The 22406-nt window shown below is 45.3% G+C and overlaps 1 protein-coding gene across 5 annotated transcripts in view; it reads left to right on the plus strand.

Annotated features, from left to right (window-relative positions):
- The window catches only part of XPNPEP1 (X-prolyl aminopeptidase 1), a 32784-nt gene extending 11469 nt beyond the window's left edge, over positions 1 to 21315 (plus strand). For 2 of the 5 annotated variants that reach the window (XM_082309406.1, XM_082309404.1), the window contains exons 4-20: positions 609 to 713; positions 1008 to 1100; positions 2049 to 2192; positions 2583 to 2678; positions 4913 to 4994; positions 5956 to 6166; positions 9734 to 9823; positions 11154 to 11204; positions 12353 to 12411; positions 13103 to 13180; positions 13718 to 13789; positions 15575 to 15635; positions 16479 to 16548; positions 17761 to 17934; positions 18816 to 18892; positions 19601 to 19699; positions 20754 to 21312. In XM_082309406.1, the coding sequence (XP_082165532.1) occupies positions 609 to 713; positions 1008 to 1100; positions 2049 to 2192; positions 2583 to 2678; positions 4913 to 4994; positions 5956 to 6166; positions 9734 to 9823; positions 11154 to 11204; positions 12353 to 12411; positions 13103 to 13180; positions 13718 to 13789; positions 15575 to 15635; positions 16479 to 16548; positions 17761 to 17934; positions 18816 to 18892; positions 19601 to 19699; positions 20754 to 20882 (1691 nt within the window). In that variant the 3' untranslated portion in view covers positions 20883 to 21312. Of the gene's footprint in view, positions 1 to 608; positions 714 to 1007; positions 1101 to 2048; positions 2193 to 2582; positions 2679 to 4912; positions 4995 to 5955; positions 6167 to 9733; positions 9824 to 11153; positions 11205 to 12352; positions 12412 to 13102; positions 13181 to 13717; positions 13790 to 15574; positions 15636 to 16478; positions 16549 to 17760; positions 17935 to 18815; positions 19114 to 19600; positions 19700 to 20753 lie in introns of those variants that run through there. The other 3 variants (XM_082309405.1, XR_014227896.1, XM_082309407.1) reach the window with 3 other exon arrangements.
- Positions 21316 to 22406: the final 1091 nt, after the last annotated feature.

A 22406-nucleotide genomic window follows, 5' to 3' on the forward strand; every position in this document is an offset into this window, starting at 1 on the left:
TGTCACTGCCCCTCAGCTGTCTGCTTGCATCCCTCCATCTGGAGTCAGTGGAATGGGACAGACACTGAAACCAGCAGAAGTTTATGTTCATACTTCCTGTTCAGCCATCTCTGCTAGAGCTGTAACATTCGGGAAGGGGGTGCAGCTGACAGCTGGGAGTGATACCCACGTCTGCTAGCCTAGTAACAGCTGTTTCTTGTGGATGGCCAGAGCCCAGGTTTCCTACCCGTAAGAAGACGGGATGGAGTACGGGGATGTACAGTATGTGTTACTGTGACAACAGCCAAGTGGAGACCACAGTCTCTGTTACAGAAGGTTTGGAAAGCCCCATTTACCCATTGACTGGCTGAGATATGCTTAAGTTGAATTCATCTGAGGCAATTCATTAAGCTGCATCCTTGTGCATACTGTCTCTGATAGGATTTGGAAGGTTGTAGTGCAGGGGAAACAGTGAATATCTCCACTGAAACTGGACTAACTTTTGAACAGTGAGCAGAGCTGCCTTTTGGGGAATTGGGGTGCATTTCAAACGCTCCCCCTGCTGTCTGTGTCTCTGCATGGTGGCTGCCCACCTCTAAATCACCACATCTTTCTGCCTTCCTGCCTAGGTACTGCCATAGTAACTGAACAGCATGCAGCCATGTGGACAGATGGACGCTACTTCCTGCAAGCTGCACATCAAATGGATAACAACTGGACACTCATGAAGATGGGTACGCAGGAGGCTGGGATACTGCTCCACTGATAAACAATCACAGGCTATGTGGTCACTTTGCACATGTTACAGCTTGGGCTGTAGGGATACCCCATCATGCAGGGGCTTAGGGACGTCTTGGATAGTCTGCTGCTCCTGCTTTAGTGTCCTGTGACTCTTCTTGCCCATGGGTCTAGACAGTCACTAGTAGATGTATCTGATGCGTTAGCTTGGACCTTTTGGGTAGTGTGGGAATGCTTCAGTATGACTGCTTCTTTGAACCTCTTTTGTTCTTTTTTTTAAATCCATGAAGGTCTGAAAGATACACCAACTCAGGAGGATTGGCTAGTGAGTGTCCTCCCAGAAGGCTCGAAGGTGGGAGTGGACCCTTTCATTATTCCGGCTGGTTGGTTTTACTTTCTTTTATAACTGTGGGTTGAGTAGCTAGATTTTGCTTCCTTGCTTCTCTGGCTAAGCTATTGTGTGATGGTATGTAGCTAACAGTGTTTCAGCCCAGATGGGGTGGTGGGTTAAACTGTTAAGCAAAACAGGCTGGATTTTGGTTTTAGGCATGTATTATGAGAGCTCCACAGCAGTGCATTGACTCCAAAACACAAAGGATGAGAACTACTCTCTGGGCTTGCAGTGACCTTACCTGAAAAGCAGACTCCCGATCCACCTCCTTTTGTCTGTGCTGTGGCTTGTCACGGGCACTTCAGTACAAAGTTGCTGAATGCCTTGGCCAGCATGTGAGCCAGAACACCCAGGCAAAACTCATGCTGCTGCTCCTGCTTGGTGGTCTTGGCATCGCTGCAGCTTTCCCTGTAGGAAGCACATTCCTGGAGAGGTACCATTTATATCAAATCAACAAGTATCCATCTACTCATGCTTCAGAACATGGGGCCCAATCCAACGGTCACTGGAGGCAAGGGGAGACATTTGCTTGATTCAGATGGGCTAAGGATCAGTCTTGTGGTGGTGTGGAAGCCCGTCTTATCTCTCGTCTAGCTGAGATCTAGCATGGTTCTGCGCTGGGGTAGAGGACACCCTTCCGGCAGCCTCTGGGGTGGCTTCTTCCAGTGACTTCTGTCTGCCAGCTGGAGCAGTTCTTCAGCTCAAGCATGAGGCTCCAGGGCTGCAAGGTTCTGTACCTGCTGCTGACTGTAATGGCTGCGTTTGTGGAACTGTAATTGCAGTAGCTTTTGCTTTGTTTTCTAAGGGAATGGGAAGAAGGAGAGGCTGGAAGGAAACGAGGAGACTCAGATTCTTGAGTTTGCCCCTTGTGAATGGGGCCATTGTTGAACCAGTGTGTGTTCTTTAAAGCCATTGCTCTTGTCTCTTTTCCCTTTGGCAGACCAGTGGAAGAGGATGTCCAAAGCCTTGAGAAGTGCTGGCCATGACCTTGTGCCTGTCAAAGAAAACCTGATTGATACAATCTGGACAGACTGTCCTCAGCGCCCCTGCAAGCCTCTCATCACGCTAAACCTGAGTTACACAGGTGAGAAGCTTAACTCCCAATAGACAGGGAGTGTTATTACTGCCCTATCCCCCTTTGCTCTCCTCTTCCAAAGCAGTTAGAAAAACACTACTGCAGTGCAATACAATCCACTGTGAATAGGTCAAGAAGGTGATTAGACCTCATCTAATGACCCCTTTGTCCTCAGAACTTCAAATAACCATTTGCTAGAGGCTAGAAAACTTCAAAACAAAACCATGGATGTCTGGAGGGTGGCTTGTTTGAGATAGTTTGTATCAGTTATTAGAAAGGAGTGAGGAGCACAAGCACAGTGTGTTTTGGGTACCTCCAGAATCCAGTGCATTGATCCGTGGTTACGTCATCATGCCCAGTAAAGCTGGTGGCTGTAGCTTTTAGTTTTGTGTTTTGCAGGGGTCAGCTGGAGAGACAAAATTGTAGCCCTCCGCTCAAAAATGGCTGAGAGGAAAGTCCTGTGGTTTGTGGTAACGGCCTTGGATGAAGTAGCATGTAAGTCTTTGCATCTCCTTTCTCAGTTCTTCCTACAAAATAATTGTCCTTCCTGCCTTGGAGAGGAAGAACCCTGTAAGAGGCACTTACGACAGCCAACATGTTTGTTAGAGGTCGATTAACTTGTATCAAGTGCAGTGGCGATAACAGGTCACAAACAGCGAGCCTGTATTTCTACTCAGTGCCTTGTTACACCAATGCAGCTCCTGAGTGCATTTTTGGCCCAGGAAATGCAGCAAATCACCACCTTTGAAAACAGCCCAGGCAAAAGGAAAGGAAGGTTATGTATAAAGCCTGAGGCAGTTTGAAGAGGAAAAAAAAAAGACCTGTGAGATTTTCTGGCTGTAAAATAGCCTGATGCTGCCTCACCCTATGGGAAGATGGAGACTGTTTGCTGCTGTGGAGGCTGGGCTATAAACAAAGCAATGCAACATGTGGCTTTGTATACATAAGGCAAGGGTGGGGTACACGGCATTCACAGTAATCTTCCTAATTGTCACGACTTTTTAAGTCAGTCTCTACGTCTCCAGTGTTTGGCAAATGCTTTGGTTAAAACAAGTAAGTCAGGGCTCGACTTGTATTTCCAGATCATTTCAACCCAGGGTCCCACTAGAGAGTCCCCTCTGTGTTTGGGGCCCCAGGATGACTAGGTCTCCACACCCTGGCTCCCAGCCCAGTGTGTAGGAAGGGAGAATGGCCAGAAACAGCAGTGGTTTCCCCAGGACTGTCGTTACTAGTGCCGTGTATCCTTTGTGCAGAAATCACCAGTGCGCAGACTGGTGCAGTGGGAACATAGCGCTGGCAGGGTGTGAGTGCTGCTAATGCCTGTGCCCCGTGCCTGATCTGAAAAGGTAGAAATGAAGGTGGTGTGTTCCTGGCTCCAGTGCTGCCAGTGCAACATCTCTGGCGCTGGGAGAAGCCATCTTGCTGAGGTCTGTGGGGTCTCCTGGATCTGGGACGCTGAGCAAAGAGCTTGTTTCATGAAAGAGGTACTTCTGAGAGTAGTGAATATGACTCCTCCCTGGGGAGGCCTGCGTGAGCAGAGATTGTGTGTCTCACCTTTTCAGGCGCATCTCCAATTAAATTAATGATAAATTGGTGCCCTGAGGTGGTTTCAGATTAAATGTCTCCAGCAAAGCCACGCTTGGTTATGAATCAAGGATTTTAAGATGGACCAGAGGAGGTCATGAGAGAAGCTTATTGCCAGGTGCCTGGTTGATTTCCTATCCCAAATGGGGAAGTGGGACAAATAGTCTTTAATTTTATCTAATTCAATTCACTTTATTAAACTCCAGACAAGTTTCTGGGGACAGAAAGAGAGCCACAGAGGAGGCTGTTGCCTCCTTACTGCATTGGGAGTCGGCTGAGCGAGGAAGTTTGTACCCATGCGGTAAAGAGTTTTGTGGCTCTTTCCTGCTTTCAAGTGACCTACTGCTTCCCTGGGGAGAATCAAACTCTATTTTTACTTTCATGGCAGAATTTGCACAGTTTGATGAATACAGTGCTGGGTTGTGATTTAGGACATGTTGGTTCTTTTCTCAGCTGTCCTGCTGGCTGGCCTTATTGCCTTGAGTAATTCATTTCAGCTAATTGGATACCCTGGGGTTTTTATTTGACCCTAAAATCAGGAGTTTGGAGATGCCGAACATCTACTTCCCCTCTTGGCTTTGCCTGGAGTTGTACGGGATAAAATCTGTGTGAAAAAAAACTAAGACTTTGCAATCTATATCTGAGATGTTGGAGGCACCCAAATGAGAGGCCATTCTAGAGTATTTTAGTCTTGCCTATTGTGTCTCCCTCTTCCCTCAAGTATCAAAAGAAGGACTGGAATGAAATGATAACTTGTAACTTTGAAGTCTTCTGGTTGTTGAGAAGTGGGCTTTTATTGCATTGCACAGACCAGAAAGGGCAAACGCTACTTTTTTTTATATGTGTCCTTCTCTTTTTTTGTCTGTACCTGCTTTCTTCCAAGCCAGCCCTCCTTTAGAAGTTAAACCCCAATTTCCTTGCTCAATGGGAGTGTTTAAACTGCAGTTCTGGTGCCATCTCCTGGCAAAAACGTAGGATTGCCAGAAAAGCAGCAGGACGTGGGACAGCTGGGTGGGAGCTGGACCCGCAGCCTGCACCGGTGGCGACTCATTGCTTGACTGTGTTTTGCTGACATTCTTTTTGGCTTTCTCTAATGTTGCAAAAGATGAACCAGGACTGTGATTCTTGGCGTTCTTATTTTCCAGGGCTTTTCAACCTCCGAGGCTCTGATGTTGAGTACAATCCTGTGTTTTTTGCATACGCCGTCATAGGAATGAACACAATCAGGTGCTTGTATTCCCCTCTTCTGTTCCCCAAGATGCATTTTTCTGTGGGAGAGCTGTTATAGCAAAGCATTTGTCTTTTCAAAACGCCTACGCTCGGGTGCTTTAATGTCCTTTCTGAGCACTTTTGCCTTCAACGTTAATTACTCTCCTCCCCTGATCAGAGCTAGAGAGGCAGCCAAGAGCTCTGCTGCACTCCTCAGCAGCTCGGCTGACTTGCTGGGTGACCTTGGGCATGATGGCTCATCCCTCTGTCTGTCACCCTGAGATAATGTGGAGGGCCCTCGGAGCCCTGGCTGAAATGTGGGTAAGAGCCAACGCTGGCCTGGACATTGGAAAACTTTTCTCTAATGTCATTGATGAGTCACTTCAAAACTGCAGGGACTGTGTAGAAAAGTTTCAGGGCTGGCTTATGACAGGCGGCTTCTTTCCTGTGACTGCCCCGTATAATGAGCCTCAGCAAGCACAAGTCTTTTACAGGCATCTCCAAGCTGGTAGCTAGATGCATCTGAGGGAAAACCTGGCTGGGTGAGTACAGGTTGTATGTGATGGTTGAGCAGAACTTTCCAATTCAGTGAAAGTAAGAACAATGTGGTATTTAGAACAGCAGTAGCTTTTCCATTTCCAGATGTTGCCCTTAAAAATTAGAGAATGGCCATTATTTGCCTCTGTTACTCTCTCCTGCTTGAAGCGCAGTGATGAGATGCAGCCATTTTGAACGTGTCATACAAACAAAAGTGCTATCAGCTCCTTTCCTCTCAGCGGAGTGGTACGTCTTAATTTCAAAGCAGGATTTAAGCTGTGTGAAGGCCAGCGGTTAAAACAGTATAGGACAAAGTATAACGCATAATTAACAAACTCCTTTTTCCCTGAAATGTCACCAGAATGGTTTCTCCTTCCCTCCTTTACTCCAGCCGCTGTCAGATATGGTCCCACCTATCTGCTCTGTCTGATTTGTTTCTCAGGCTCTTCATCGATGGTGACCGGATGATGGACCCAGCTGTGAGGGAGCACTTACAGCTCGACTCCACCTTGGAGCCTGAGTTTAAAATCCAGGTGATGCCCTACGGATCTATCCTGTCAGAGCTGCAGGCTGTTGGTGCAGGCCTCTCACCCAAGGAGAAAGTGTGGCTCAGTGACAAAGCCAGCTATGCTCTGACTGAGGCCGTTCCCAAGGTTAGTGGTCCTTGCAATGAAAAATACTTTTCTCCTCTCTGCTCAGCATGGTCAGGAACGGTGTTAATAAGGGCAGCTGGCCTCAGCTTCCCCTCTGCAAAGCATGATGCAGGCTGGAGCTTGTGCGGAACGGATCCAGCCATGCTGAGGTATCAAGAGGTTGCTCTTGCTGGAGCTGCCCTTCCAACTCACTAAGCCGGTTTACCCAAAGAATTGTCGGCTTAAGATAAAACAAGTACAGTGAGAGAGGGGAGGGAGAGAGGGAGCAGGGTGAACTTGGGTCATTCTGCCCATGGCTGGAGCATCAGCCTTATGTGGACCAGCAGTGAGAGCTGGAAGCTTGCAGAAACTGAAGCAAGAAGGTTGAGCAGGACTTTCAGGAGGGGGCATTGGGCTTGATCTGAGTGTCTGAAGATGGCTCCTCTTATTTATTTCAGTGGCTTGAGGATATCAGGCAGTGTGTGACGTCTGGTAGCAAAGATGGGTGGGACAGGGCAACAAAGTTGTTGCAGCAGGGAACCTTGTGAGGACACAGATAACCTGCAGGGACTGGTTGTCCATGCAGTGAGTGCATCTGCTGAGGGACAGTTGTGGCATCAGAATAATTTTGGTACAGCTGTACTTGCTATATCTTACCCTTGTACTTGAACTTGGCTGTCTGGCAGTCCTGCAGTTCACCTAATATTCCAGTAGTCATGAGAGGAGATACTCAAGGAAGGACACAGCAGCAACTACAGACAAATAAGCCAGTTTCCATGCATCTTGTGTACATCTCTTGTTTGCTAGAAGACCACATTCTCTGGAATGCCGTCCAGTTTACAGAGATACCTAGTACCTAGCAGATACTGTGAGTAAATATGGCTGGGAGTCAGGGATCAGTGAATGTAATCTGTGCTTGTGCTGGGTTACTAACAGTCCAGGCTTCCTGCCTGAGAACTGCAGGGCTCAGATGAAGGCGTCGCTGAGGGAAGAACTAAATTGTAAAAAGTGTTTGGCTGCAAGCCTGCATTCACCCATCACCAGGTTTCCACCTCCACCAGGCAGGCAGATATCTCTTGCCTGTTTCATGTACTGCATGGTTGTGCTGCAGGTGTGCGTACGATACAGCCGTACCTGTGACAACAGAGCTAACTCATGGGGTCTAAAGGCTTTTACTGTGTGCAGAAATTTTAAGAGTGGTCTCAGCTTTGTGTGTTCCAAAAGGCAAAATCCTAAGAGCAAGGTCTGTGTGTGTGTACCCCCAGGCTGCCACAGTTTGATACCGGCAGAAACCTCTGCTTAAACTCTACAGCTCTCATGGCCAAAATACCAGGAACCATGCGTTATTTTTCTCCAGTGATGACATTCACTTATACATGTTAATAGCTTCATTGCACTTGGTACATCAGGACAGATGGTAAAACCAAACAGGTCTAGAAAGTTTTGTTGCTTTCAACGTGTCCCTTTAATACGGGATGTGGCTGTCTGTGCCTCTGCACTGACTTGAGGGAAACGTGCAGTTTGCTTTGTGTGTTTCATGTTGTGTGTTTTGTTTTGTTTTGTTTTTTGTTTTAAAAAGCAACAAGACATGTACATGAGCAAGATAGGTAGACAGTTTTTTGCCCCTGCTCAGGGTTAAATCTTCTGGCACCGTCAATCCATTTCTTGGTGCAAATGGCCTCTTAGTACAGAATACTGACATTTTGCCCACTCTCTTTCATTCAAGGTAGCAGAAAGCATAGAGTCTGTGGAACTTCATGATAAATTGTTGTTGCTCTTTTGACTTCAGAGTAGAATACCCCTTGCTGTAGTTGGAGTCAAGGGACTAGCCCCAGTTTGGGTAAGTTGCTGTAGATGATTTACGCAGAGCATCCATATGGAGAAGTACAGCAGGTCTGGCCTAGATTAAGGAATGTAATGAGTTGTACTGACATTGTTTACCCCGTTAACACTGGAAGTTTTGGCTGATACTGAGTCATTACAGTGCTACGTGCCCTCGGTAAGCAATGGGAGAGTCCCTGCCTCAGGGAGCTCTGTGCAATAGAAAGCAGGAGACGAAGGACTGAAATGTCTTGATTAAAAACCACTTAGAGAGTCACTGAAAGAGCCAAAGGTTTCCCAGTTCCTCATGCTGGGCGTCTTTCTCCAGCTCTACGCCACACCACTTTACACCAGCTGAGCAACTGGCCTGGAGTGCTTTGAAGAACCCCAGTGCTGGAAGTCCATCTACCGTCTGTCTCCATCAAAGCCAAATATTGACACTGGCAAAAATCCAGTCCATTATTAAACACAGATCTGCAAACCCTTTATAGATTTCCCTACAACTGCATGTAAATATGCTTTTCACAGAAGATTAATAGAACGTACCAGTATCTGTAAAAGGCAAGCCAATCTAAGAATCTGACTGTTGAGAAGTTTTGTCCTGATCCTGATAAAAGGACTTCCCTGACTTTCTTGTGGCTTCTTCAGTACTTTAGTTTCTGCATAATGATGTACTGTAATTTTCTTGCTATTTTTAAGAATTTGGAAACTGTAAGCTTGTGGGATTTGTGTGAAATCGGTCTTTGCTGAGGGTCTACCAGGCCTTTCCCATTAATTTGAGTGGTGTTTATTTGTATGCTGGTGCATTGAGAATAGGAAAACAGCATGTTGCTTGGGCTGTGCTTGTGCAGGTGCTCATCCCATCTCCTGAAATATAATGGGTAGAGCAGAGAACTGTGGGGCAAAAGCCTTTGGTTTTATTCCTTCTTCTGATGCCAAGTGTGACGAGGCTTGGGCAAGTCACCTCAGCTGGTGAATTCCTGAAGACATGCTCAGAACCAGCCAAGCATTTCTGCTAATCTAAGGTGATGTTTGGGAAAGTGCACAGTGGTAAGGGATCAGTTACTAGTTCTTAAGGCAGGGCCACCCCGTCCAGCCACAGGAAAGCTTTGTCTCAAACCGCTGATGTAAGCTCCTTTCAGAAGTGGACAGCATGTACAGCCCAGCTTTCCAAAGACCTTTCATGTTTCCTGGGGTCTTGTTGTGTTTGTCAGAGCTGCTGATCATTAGAAGTGGTGATGCTCAGTGCTGGAGGAGCCAGAGCCTTGAGGGGCCCACCAGGTTCAACTCTACAGCTCGGTACCTGGGCTGGCTACCCTTTGCTCCCTGCTACTTGAGGGTGACAGGTTACAAGTCAAGGTGACTTTTTACGTCTGTTTGCACAGCCTAAGTTCCACCATAGTCCCTGGGATTGGTGGTTCTCATTGGCTGTCTCTGGGCCTTCAGTGTACATCAGCAACAGGAAACCCATGGCTCAGACATTGATATACATGGTATGTAGGTTATCCAGATCTTCACCCTGCTTCATGACAAGCCGTTGACCCTTTAGTTCCTTAGATTTCCCTGTGGCTGTTCTTCCTTCAATCAGGGACTGTTTTTCCTCTTTATTCCCCAGTACACTTAGCTGACTACTGGCAACCAGTATCTCACAGCGCTGAAGGTTGAGAGAGACTGACAAAGTACAAATTGTGGCCAGGCTGAGTTATTAAACCTGTAGGATTATGTAGTCTGACTAATCCACAAGTAATCCCTGTCCTTCTGCTGCAGGCTTACCGATACCTCACCCCGTATACCCCCATCTGCATTGCAAAAGCTGTGAAGAATGCATCGGAAACAGAGGGCATGAGAAGAGCACATGTAAGTGAAGCCTCGAGAACCTCTTTGCACATGGCAAGAGGTTTGCTTTACATTTAGGGAAAGAAATTACATTTCCTTTCAGTTTTAGTGTTTTGGATTAAAAAGCAAATAAGAATTTGAATGGCAGGATAAAAATGGTTTTCTGTCAGACATCTGCTGCTGTTGAAGCAGTTTTTTTGCTTGTTTAGCATTCCCTTGGAGTGAAGAACAACATTTGTAATAGTGTGAGGAACCAACCTTGCTCTGTTGGAAGATCATGCAGACTTGAGAAGTGTTGTTTAGAGTATGGGCCCTCAAAGGGATGTTCTTTTGACTTTGTTAGTTCTGTTGTCTTTCTCAGTGGAGTCTTCAAATTGTTGTCACTTGAATAAACACAGCCTGAAGAACACAGAGAAATTCTTCAACACATGGTGCAAAACACAGGCCAAGATGATCGGAAGCAGCCAGTGTCCTCAAAGCACTCTGTTTTTGTGTCATCATCATGACACTCTGGAAATGAGGCTGATTTCCCAGGAAGCTTCATATTTTCAAGCAAAGAAGCTGCCTGTGAAGCAGGTTCATGGTGGGGCTGAAGTTTTCTCTTGTTTGTTTCCTGTTAATTTTCAAGCAGTTTTCACAACAGGAGAAATGTGCCAGTTAAAACAGGGCTGGCAATTCTGGACTTGTCCCATATTTTCTGCTAGCTTCTTGGGAACTGCTACTTTCTATTTCAATGCTTTTCTTTCCCTGCTAGTTAAGGGGAAGTAAAAATACTTGTACTGAGAAGAGACACTTTGTCACCTGCCACCTGAGGACAAACTTGTGCCTTGCTTTTGTACACTTGTCTCCTGCTTCTTGCCCCTGCATGCTGCAAGCATGTAGAAAAAAGGAAGAAAAATGGGGCTCATCAGGCAAGAGAGAAGGCAGAAGCAGTGTGACAGAAACTGCGGTGCCTGTGTGCCCGAAGGGCATGTTCCACTGTCGCATCACCAGATGTTTCGTGTTGTTGCCTTCCACAATCTGCAGTGCAAGATCTTGTGTGTTGAGGCAAAAGAAACTTGAAAGTCATGTGTGGGGTAAAGCCAGTGTTTGCTGAGTACTTGGTAATTCTTCACAGTAAGATACTTCCCAGCAGTAAACCTTTATTAATGTTTATTTAATTGTCCAGATACATTTCCAGTGCCTGTATTAATTACAGGCTGCAGAACCTGGAAAGACCTCTTAGATCATCTCTTAGCTTGTGTTTCTGAAACTTGCGGGTCGAATTCTTTTGCATCAAAAACTGCTTATACTGAGACTTGATAAATCTATTTTCTTCTCAATTCCCTTTTTTGTGCCTATTTTAACATAGATTAAAGATGCTGTTGCCCTGTGTGAGCTCTTTAACTGGCTGGAGAAAGAGGTAGTGTATTATTTTTTTTTTAACTTGGAGATGTTATTGTTGTGTAAAATACTTCATTAGTATAAACTTTCTTATAGTCTTTATAGTGCCTTTGCTAAAAGTGGGGAAACAGTTGGGGTTTTATCTGGTTTTTGGGGGGGATTTCAATCATGCTTTCATCCAAGGCTGAATGAATTTTTTTTAAAACATACTCACATTCATTTTACACAGACCAAAGCCAGAGCAGGTGAGAAATGACCTGAACAGGCTTAATATAGTGTTAATACTGTCTTGTGCTAGTTTGGTAGTGTAAATCATGAAATAATATCCAGTTTGTGCAATACTTTGGAATTATTCTCATGATAATCAGTGTTGTCTGGCAGTATGGACAGATTAGATGTTTATGAATGGAGAGGTGCAGTCATGCCCATGTGCAGTGAAAATGGGATAAAGACAAATTACTCGTGTTTTTTCTGGGTTAGAAGTACCCAGTGAAGGTGCAGAGTACCAGGTGTTAACACAGCAACTTACTAACCTGTGCTCCTTCTGTGCTACTGCATGTCTGAGTCCATTGACTTTACCCATGGAGATGGCTTCATGACTTCCAGAAGGTGCCTTTTTACATGTCTGAGTACCTCAAGAAGTCTGCCTGAGGGGTTATGAAACCTAGCTCTTGCTCCTCTTTGCCTCTTGTCCAGTCCCAGGGAAGTTGTGTCACAGGTTTTAATTTATCAAATGCCTAAAGTAAAATTTAATGTCCTTTGTTTTTCCTGCAACTGCTTCCATTTCTGATTTAAAAGGACAAAAATTCTGCTAATACTGCTAATAAAGACAACTGTTTAAGCTTAGTGCAACCTGTCTGTGACGAGATGTTGCCTTGTGAGATATCACCTCTGTACATATCTCAGTGAAGTTAATACCGCACTAACTGCTCCCTAGTCAGGGGTCAGCAATCCTGCTGTGACTGTCTCTGCTTCCTGCTTCTTACATGCCCTGTACAATATTGCTAGGTCTGTGTTTGTCATTACTGAGGAATGAGGACAGAAAACCTGGAAAGAGGCCACTTCAAGACTGGGTTTCATAATGCGCAGACGAGGCCCAGTGCTTAAGCATACAGCACTTTCTTTGCTTGTTGGTGTACTAATTCAGCCTACATCTTTGTCCACTAGGTTCCCAAGGGAACAGTAACAGAAATAATTGCTGCAGACAAAGCAGAGGAGTTTCGCAGGTAAAAAGCAAATCCTCTGTGAGGATGTTTTCTGGGTGGCATTTTTATCCTTTGTTTTTATTTTATTCTTTAGAAATCCAGCTCACTCGCAGATATATTTTACCTGAGGACAAACCATTACTACAGGATTTCTTTGAACACTTGAAAGAGTTGGGGAAGAATTGGGTCTCTTGGGAGGTACAAGTCCCAGCCCACTGGATCCTATCCGCTTTCCTTTTGAGATAGCAATGAGGAGTGCTGCAGGTTAGGATGCTTAAATACGAGACAGTTGCTTTCCTACCACAGAGGAGATGATGTAAGAGTTAGATTTCCTCCTCTTCTGATGGAGAATGAGCACCATTTGTATTGAGAGATACTCCCATGTGTACATCAGCAGGACTCTAAAAATGCCTTTGAGTAAATAAATAATAAAGAAGAAATTGTTCAGGACCTCTCTTCCCTGGGTGGTCTGGGTGGTGAATTTTCTGCTTGTAAGGAAAGGGCAGAGATGGAAAGCAGGTTTCCACATGGTTGGGAGGGTAGGGCTTCGATCCGTACAATTCTCCTACCCGAGTGTGCTTGCCCAGATGGCTTTCAATGCTAAGGGGAAGGCTGAGGTGATGTGAAATTGAGGGTGGGGCACTCCCGGTGCCTCGGGTGCCTGGTGTGCTCCTCTCACTTGGGCTGTAGTGATCACAATCTTTTCTTTCAGCCAACAGAAAGACTTTGTTGAATTGAGTTTTGCTACCATATCAAGCACAGGTCCAAATGGAGCCATCATTCACTACAAGTAAGAGAAACACAACTTCTCCTTTCATCCTTCAGCAAACATAGTTGGAATGAGTTTTCTGGCTTCTTTGTGGAGTCACAACAGAGTACTCCAGGGAGATGTAGTCACTGTTGATTGCCATTTTGCTTTATTCCACCAGAGTTTCCATGCTTACTAAATAAAGATCTCTCCCTGTGGGCAGCATGCATGTATTATGATGCTGATCTGCTCAGGGGCCATAGAAAAGGACTATTTTGGGGGTAGAAGTCTGGGAAGGATGAGTATGAAGTGCAAACTGTTCTGAAGTGTGTCCAGGAACAGATGTTGAGGGTTTTGCTGGAAGCAACAAAGCTGTTCTTTGTACTGTAGTGCTATTTACTGTAGACAAATACACTCCTCAGAATGATCCCTGGCTCAGCGTGTGTGGGATTTCCATCACTGCCACAAGAAATCAGAGCCGACACATCCAAGCGTACACTTAATATGGTTTCTGGACTGCAGACGTGGGTTGGATACCTTAAAACTGTGGAACAAAAAACTTTGTGTTTATCTGAACAGGCCAGTTCCTGAGACCAACAGAACGCTGTCTGTGAACGAGATCTACCTCCTGGACTCAGGAGCACAGTACAAGTGAGTGGGATGAACGGTGCTGAACCGCTATGTTTTCTGCTCCCAGTGACCACCTGCAGGGTCAGCTCACAGTTGCTGCAGCAAGCACGGCAATGTGTAGTTTTGAGCGCAGCGCCATTTCACAGAGAGCCTGCTTATTGTATCCCCTCCGGAGGGAGTTTGTGGGATTCTGAATATAGCCAAGTGCATCAGTCAGTGGGTGACTGATCCGTGACAGGAGGCCCTGACCTAGGCTCAGGACAGCAGACTAGGGCTGCCAACAAGCCTTGTCTGGGGTCGGGGACGAGATCTAAAAGTGCAGTTCCTGTCTGAGTCCCATTACCAGTGTGATGGTAGCTGTCTGTTGCAGCACTGCTCACCTGGCACATTGGTGTTAGAGCTGCAGGGAACAGGGAGCAGGCCTGACTGCCCTGGTTTAGCCTTGGGCTGCCTACACAGCAGCCTGCACAGCTGAGTGAGGCACCTACCCTGCCAATATCTGCCCTGTGGGCAGATTTGACTGATGTTGAGGTCAGAACAAGGTGGCGCAAAGGAACAGGACAGCACTGCCCTGTGGTGTTCTCTGCCTTTCCAGAGAGAGACTCAGAGGCAGGGTTTCTCATCCCAGTGGCCACTTGGGTCTCAGGTGTGTTTTTGGGAAGGCGTCACGTCTGTTGACTCACTCAGTGCTGTTTTGACAGTGCCATTCAGTGGCCTCAATCTCTGCAGCTGTTTGCTGTGGAATTCTGACTCCATGGAAAATGAAAGAAGTGATGTTTTTAACCAGTGTAAATAGATGAGAAGTGGCTTGTTCAGAAAGATGCAGGACAGGCCTGGCTGCTCCTTTGAGATGAGCTTTGTCTTTAGAGCTATTCCTTTTTGTTATGTCAGTCAGGAAGAGCTTTGAAAAAGAACCATACAGACATCCTTTGATAAGATTTTTACAAGGAGATCTTTTTTTTCCTCCCCTCTGATGGCCTAATTAATGATTTCCTTAGTGCTACTATAAAAAGCAGTCCTTTGAATACAATGTAAGCTGGACATCAATGGCACTTACCACAGCACTGTGTCAGGGATGCTCTGCTTGTCCCTGCTGGGTAGTTAAACCGTGAGTTCTTTGTGACCATGGCCTGTGTGTGCTGGGGAAAAGCACAGGCACAGGAGTGGGTGTTTCAAAGGGAACTCATTATTTCAAGAGCCTCTGTGTTTTTGACAGCAGACTCAAAATGATATTTGTAGAAGGAAGTTAGAGCCAGTTTCTGACATCTCAGACTAACCCCTATCCAAGTGCTAGATAACTTCTAGAAATCTTAGCATAAGACATGCTGAGGATGAAAGGGGCACTATACCCCCTTACACTTCCCTTTCCGGAGCTGGTAGCTGTCATTTGTGTGTAAGTATATATTTTTAAGCTGCTAATGAATCATCTTCCATACAAATAGACTAAATTTGGCCTTCTCTGTTCTGTCCTCAATGAGCAGGTACCAGTTGCTAAACCTCAAATTAGCATCATTTTTATGAGCAGTTTAGATTCTAATTTGCAAAGAGCTTTGGGATGCTTATGCATGAAAGATAACATTTTGAATCGTAAATCATTATTGCTACATCTGGGACATGTGTGTTCAGGAATTTTTGAGATTAGGAACTATTACATCATCAGTCTTGTGTAGCACAGAGCAGATGACTTTACCCAGTTATGAGTTTGGTTGGTTTGCTGCAGTGTGACTGGATTTTCTGTGCAATCTCACTTTGATCTTTCTTTTTCCCTCATCCCTTTGCTTCCTGCATCTTTGTTTGCCTCTGAAGAGATGGTACAACAGATGTGACCAGGACAGTGCATTTTGGCACACCATCAGCCTATGAAAAGGTAATTTGGCATCTCAGTGTGGTTTGTGATCTGACCCTTATTATTAGGGATACTTAAACAAATTAGTAATGGTGTGCCTTATTGCTATATAGTCAAAGTGCTCTATCAAGTATCATTTATTTAATAATATGTGACAGTATTTTGATAAAGAATGAAAAGGAGGCTGTCAGACTTCCAAAATATAAACTAAGCGATTTAGAGAACGACACCTTTCTATCTCACAATGCACACCTCTCATCTGCAAAATGACGTAATCTGCAAAAAAGAAATAATAAAATCAGCAGGCTGAGGACAAACATTACTGCCTTGTCCAACATGGGAGTTAGGAGGGTTTAATTTAGTGCGAAGCTCAGTGTCTAATGCAAGGCTGCAGTAGTGGTTTGTGTCTGGTGTACCATATAAAAAACCAGTCTCAGACTTATCTGAGAAGGTCTGTGTTGGAAATACAGCAATGTAATTTTGTTTATTTTAAATTGCTTCTTTAATTAAAACTAATTTCATCATTATAGTTCACTCAGTGATGAAAATATGCTGTAGGGTATGCTCGGGAAGTGAAACTGCAGCCACAGAGAAAATCAGTCATGTAGGTCAGGTGAATACTGCTGCTAAACTTGCAGTCTGAGATTGTGACGCACTCTCCATAATTAGCGGAGAAAGATCTTCTGAGTAATTTAAACTCTTTCTGCTCATGATTTGCTTTGGCATTGCCAGCCATAGGAGAGCCTGAGCAAGTCTTTCCAGATCCTCCGCAATTTGCTTCGAGATGCAGTCTTTCTTGCCGTTCCTGGGGAAGACAAAGTTTTGCCTTTCCCTGTTTACTTATTGCACACATTTCTTTGACAGGAATGCTTCACCTATGTCCTGAAGGGACATATAGCTGTGAGTGCAGCCATCTTCCCAAATGGAACCAAAGGTGGGTTGGTGAGTTGGAGTATTTTGACCACAGCAGTGACCTCTGAAGAACCATTAAGTGGTCTGAGAGCAACGTTATGGTTGACAGGTCCAGATGTGTTAGGCAGATGTTGATGTAACTGTCTGTGTCTGTTTCCATCACAACATTTTGGATTCTGGATTACTGATGCCTTCTCTCTCGTCATCAACCAGTGCTGAAAATTCTGAGGGGGGAAGTCTGAAGCTTGTTCAAAGTTCTCTGGTGCTAGGGTGATAGTGACTTTCATCAGTCAGTGGCACTGTTACCTGTGGCCTTTCTGTGCTTGGAGGTTGTCTTTATGCTTTACTCATGGCCCTACCAAAGTAAGAGGTCACTTTCCAGCTTCAAAAGGACTGGCTAATTCTCTTGCAGTTAACGTAGAGTCTCTTTTATCAGTGAGCAGCATGGGAAAATGACACACAAAGGAGCTGTTTTGATTTTGTGCAGGAGAAGCTGTGACATACATTCACCCCTGGTGAATTTGTTGCAGAGCTATTTTCTCCCTGATCAGACACCTTACACAAAGATGCCTTTTTTAGAGTTTTCTCCAGTTTGCATTCTTGGGTAGGTGAGGAAAAAGCATCTGCGTAGTGGTACAAGAAACCACAACTGAAATTGGAGGGTGTCTGAACTTGGACATATGGGCTTGCTGTTCACATGCAGGCAACATAAATTCTCTGCATTCTGGTTGAAACAATCTGAAATGACTGGCCATCCAGGCAAGAAGTCTGGCTGATGAGTTCACCAAATACAATTGCCAGGTCTTCTACTTTGAGTTCACTTAGTGCAGCTACCTTTATGAAATGTACTGAATTCTCTGTGGGACATTTAACCACTAGATTCTTTCCTGAGAACCCCAGTGGAGCAAGCAGCAGTGCAATGTTTCTGTTACAGACCATCTTCTGAAGAGCTGTGTAACAGGAGAGAGAGAGGGGCTCTTTAGTTGAGAAAGGGCTTGAATGTCACACTGCCAAATCTGTCCTGTAACTTCTAACAATCCAATCACTTGCTTTCTTTGGGTGCTGGTAGGTTTTTTTTTTGAGGGGGTGGTGGTGGTTTGTTTGTTTGTTTGTTTGGGTTTTTTTTTTTCATGTTTTCCAGGTTTGAGCCTCCAGTGTGATTATCAGCATCTCTGATGGAGCCTGACTTGATCAAATTCTTTCTCCATGTCTGTCTCTTCCCCTTGGCATGCAGGTCACCTTCTAGATTCCTTTGCCCGCTCTGCCTTGTGGGACTGTGGTTTGGATTACCTGCACGGGACAGGACATGGAGTTGGCTCTTTCCTAAATGTACATGAGGGTCCTTGCGGCATTAGCTACAAAACCTTTGCAGATGAGCCCTTGGAGGCTGGCATGATCGTCTCTGATGGTATTTAGCATTGGTGGTTCTCTCCGGTTACTGGGGAAGGGGCCAAGCTCGTTAAGATGCAGAGGGGATAAATCTGACAATGGTGCAAAGGAAAGGTGGGATCATAAGCTCTGGTCCTGTCTCCTCAGTTTGTTATTTTAATTGTCATTTAAGCTCTCTAGGTAAAGACCCTGATTTTAGCTCTTTCACCCTCCATAAAGCATCTTTGCAGTTGGGTGCTGCAGGCCTGCATCCTGCTCTCTGCAGTGCAAACCTCAGCAGAGCTGTGCTGCTGACCAGCCCAGCTCTGGCATGCTGCCTCCCATTCTGCAGTGGAAGAGCTGGCTACCGTACAAGGTGGACACCAAGCTTTCAGGAGCTAATCCTGTCTTTGCTATGGGCTATTTGAGGCAGCTGTTAAATCTCTACATGCTTTATTCTTCCAGTAGTAAATTAACAGCCTGCTGGGGTTTGCTGAGAGACTTACATTCCTTCAGGGCTGCAGAGTCCTCTCAGGGAGTCAGGGGAGCACTCTCTGAATTAAGTGTTATGGGGAAGGGGTTACCCACCTGCCTTTCATAAAGACATTAATATTTTCAGAGTTTCTCGTACTTGGAACACATGTACGCTGTGCTCTCTCTTGACTTGCAAGGAGACTCTCTGAGCTCGAGGGCTGTCTGTCTTGTTTCTCCTCTCCTAGAGAACTTTTGCTGTCACCTTGCTCGGGGCTTCTGTGCAGATTAAGTAGAGTCAGAAATTTGTTTGCCTCTGTGGATGCCTGGTGTCAAGATTGCTTAGTGACTTCAGTGGACTAAAGCCATGGAGGGGAAGTTTGGCCATAGGGAATAAGTATTTGCACAGTGCAGCTTTGTGGCTTGGTTAATTACTGTCTGTTTCTGCAGAGCCTGGGTATTATGAAGATGGGTCCTTTGGGATCCGAATAGAAAATGTCGTCCTCGTGATCCCTGCCGAAACCAAGGTGAATGACCTGCTCAAGATGCACCTTTCTCCATGACTCACTGCTTGTAAAACTTAAAGTACTGGAACTTGAGGTGGGACCATGCTGCAGACAGTTGAATCCTACTCAAGACTCCTGGTCTCCAAAACCCCGCTTTGGTGAAGACTGATTCTAAGTCTCCCTTGCTATTGGGGGCACAGAAGACAGTTCTGCTTCTGCAGAGTTTCCATAGGTTGGAATGTGTATGTGAGAGTTGTTTTAAAATGTTTTCTGTCTGGATGTCAAAGACCAGAGGCATCTTTATTCAGCCCCTTGGAGTCATTGCTGTAGAGTTGGTTGATCTCAAGTTGGGATTTTCTTCTCTGATAGAGAGTCCTCAGTGGCAGCAGGAGCAAAACTACAGACAGATTTTGACATTATAATTGCCAGTCTGGGTGGGTTATGCTTTTAGGAATGCCAAACTGAAAATGACCATATAGTCATCAAGCCGAGTCTTGTACAATTGTGACCTGGGACATGGCCTTTAAAAAGTGACCCTGAAAGAAATAACTAAGGTTTATATTGACATTCTTTGCTTGAGCTATAAGAAAAATGTTATTGTAAGTTGGTACCCTCTCATCTGAATGCTACATGGATTGTTCTGTAGTGATGACATGAACCCAGGAGTAAGTGTGATCTGGCTAGAGCTGTTTCTGAAAATTTAGAACCCTGTTTGTCTTTCTGCTGCAGTACAATTTCAAAAACAGAGGGAGCCTGACTTTTGAACCCTTAACCCTGGTTCCAATCCAGACGAAAATGATTGATGTTAGTTTGCTGACACAAAAAGAGGTAAGTGAAACAGTAGGTTTGCATTGCCTCCTTTGCACTAGAACCAGCTTGTTCTGTTACAAGAACCACTGTCCTCTGTTCCATTTCATAGATCCAGAGAGCAATCCTGAGCAATATCTGACTTAATTTTAAACTTGATCCAGCTTTGAGTGGGAGTGTGAACTAGACAAGCTCTCCAGAGGTCCTTCCAATGTAAATTATTCTATGATGAAAGCAGCAAGGACCCCTCCGATGATGTTGTTTTGGTAGTTCCCTTGATATGATATTTGCCACTATCATCTCTTGTCTTTTCCTACTCCTGCCTTCATTTGCTTCTGTCAGACTATCATGCTGTCTCCCCAGAGACTTATGCTAATGACTGTCCCGTGTTGTTGTCTGCATCTACTTGTGGCCAATCCCATTCAGTCACACCACATTCTGCAGTACCTACAGGCCTTGAGCAGAAATCAATGATACCTGCTCAGCAGCGTTTACTTCCTGAATAGCTTCATCCTCTAAACTTTCTGTTTAGGTTTCCCACTACCTTCACCGTGACTTGTTTCGTCCTGTTTTTCTATGATACTCTTTTATTTTGCCTCAACCAATCCTCCTTTTCTGAATGATAATCCTATTTGCATTTCCTTTTTCTGAAGAGGACTGTGAAGAGTACCAAGACCTGCTGTAAGGTTACCTGTTCAGATCAATAGGGCAACTTGTGTCTCAGGACGGCGTTCAGTTACAAATTTGCAAAGCTATTTACTAGGCTGTGCCGAGGTAGCTATTCTGACTTGCTGGAGGCAGTGATTTGCACAGACTTTAAATACTTGTCGGCTGAACTGAACCTTGGCTGCTCTGAAAACCCGGGATGAATTGCTTCAGTTCCTACCTTTATCAAATTTACAAGTCACTTCCATATATTAGAGGCCTGTCTCTTTGGGATAGGATCCCATCCCAGCCTAACAGCTCAACCCCAAGGAGCACAAGGGCCTACAAATGTCTTTGGCTGTACACAGCTTGTAAGGGCACCAACTCTTCTGTGTTTATACTGAATATCATCCCCCCTCCCTTTCTCTAGTTTGACTGGGTGAACGACTACCATCAGAAGTGCAGGGAAGTAATTGGAGCAGAACTGGAGAGGCAAGGCCGGCATGAAGCTCTTCGGTGGCTCATCCAGGAGACGGAGCCTCTTGTCAGAGTTCAGTAGCACTGCAGTCGTCTGTGGTGCGTAGAACATCAGGACCGCTCGGTATCATGATAATCTACGTCTTCTTGGCCCTTGACACCACTGGGAGAACGTTCTTCAGTAAAGCTTTGGAAAGCAGGAGAGGATTTCACGTAGTGTTTCTCTCCCCGCAACATGTGCGGGTAATGTGGGGGTAAGGAAGGTTACTGTCTGAACAATTTTTTGGTGGGGGGGATGGGTTGAGAATAGAAAGCAAACAAAATAAATAAGCATGTTGCCTTTGAAACAGGGGTCTTGTTGAAATAATGGTTCTAAGAGGCAATACTGGAATATTTTATACTGTCTGGTTTTTCACTGTGAAAACTCAGTATTTTTGCATACTTGGGTTCCAGTTGCTAAGATGCTACCCACACAGCAGGACTGATTACTGAATAAAAGATTCCAACCCCCTGTTTGCTCCATCTGCCTTCTCTTGCAGTCGGTGGTGTGTTGGGTTTGACAGCTTGAAGAAGGGCAAGAACCGGATAATTCCACCTCTATGTTTGCATCCAGCTCAAACAGTGAAGAAATATGTATAGGGCTGCCCCGTGCTAGGCGCTGGGCAGATGTTGTGGAGAGGCCTGACAGGAGGGGTCAGTTCGGGCCGTGCTTTGTGACAGATGGTGGGAGGGATGTGGTGGCACTCAGCAGGGGCTCGTGTGTGCCGAGCAGCCAGGCCAGTACTTCTGTCTATTGTTAGGACCTACTGAGTGCTTGTATCACCCTTGGCAGTGCAGGATGCTGGGCAGTATCATGGAATTACAGCTCTTCCTGGGCACAAAGCAATTATTAAGTTAAAAAAAAAAAATGCATACAATGGACAAAAGAAGGCCTCTGCAACTTCGGTTCAAAATCAGCCTGGCCTTGGCCGCCAGCGACCAAGCTCTGTGCTACCAGGCAGTGCACAAAGACATCTAGTGGCTAAGCCAGCCACTACGAGTTAAGCACAGGCATGGGAGCTTCCCACCGCGGAGGGGGACTTCTCCGCTCTGCTGTCTTCTGAAAATCGCCGTCTGCAGGTGCGTCAGAGCATGGTCCATAATGTTACGTGATGGGGTGAGACTACGTTTACTAAAAGAAGCAGTCATTCTTCACATTTACACTGAAAGATTTGATCAAACTCAAGTCCAATGTTAGATCTAAAAAGATCAGTCAGGTAACAGCAATTCAAATTCCTGATATTTTAAAGAAATCCTCTGTGCAAATGGAAATGTTCATATACATAATTTTCTTCCCCCCACCCCCCAAAAAATTCTGAGAGGGAAATATTAATCTCTGTTAAATGGCGTGAAATTAGTATTTCCCTCAAGAGTTCTGGAAATTGGAAGCAGTATTGTGGAGCTAAACAGAAAAGGACTGGGAAGAGAAACAAAGTTGCCTGGCTATGTTATCCAAGAAGGCGATAAAACGAAAGTGCAGTAAGTGCTTTGAAGGGTCATTTTCACACCCCAGCCCCTGCAGGCAGGTATCTGTATTGAAATACCTAAGTGGTTTCCCACCTGGAAG

Source organism: Platalea leucorodia, assembly GCF_965183815.1.
Source record: "Platalea leucorodia genome assembly, chromosome: 4".
In the NCBI taxonomy this organism is placed as follows: Eukaryota; Metazoa; Chordata; class Aves; order Pelecaniformes; family Threskiornithidae; genus Platalea; species Platalea leucorodia.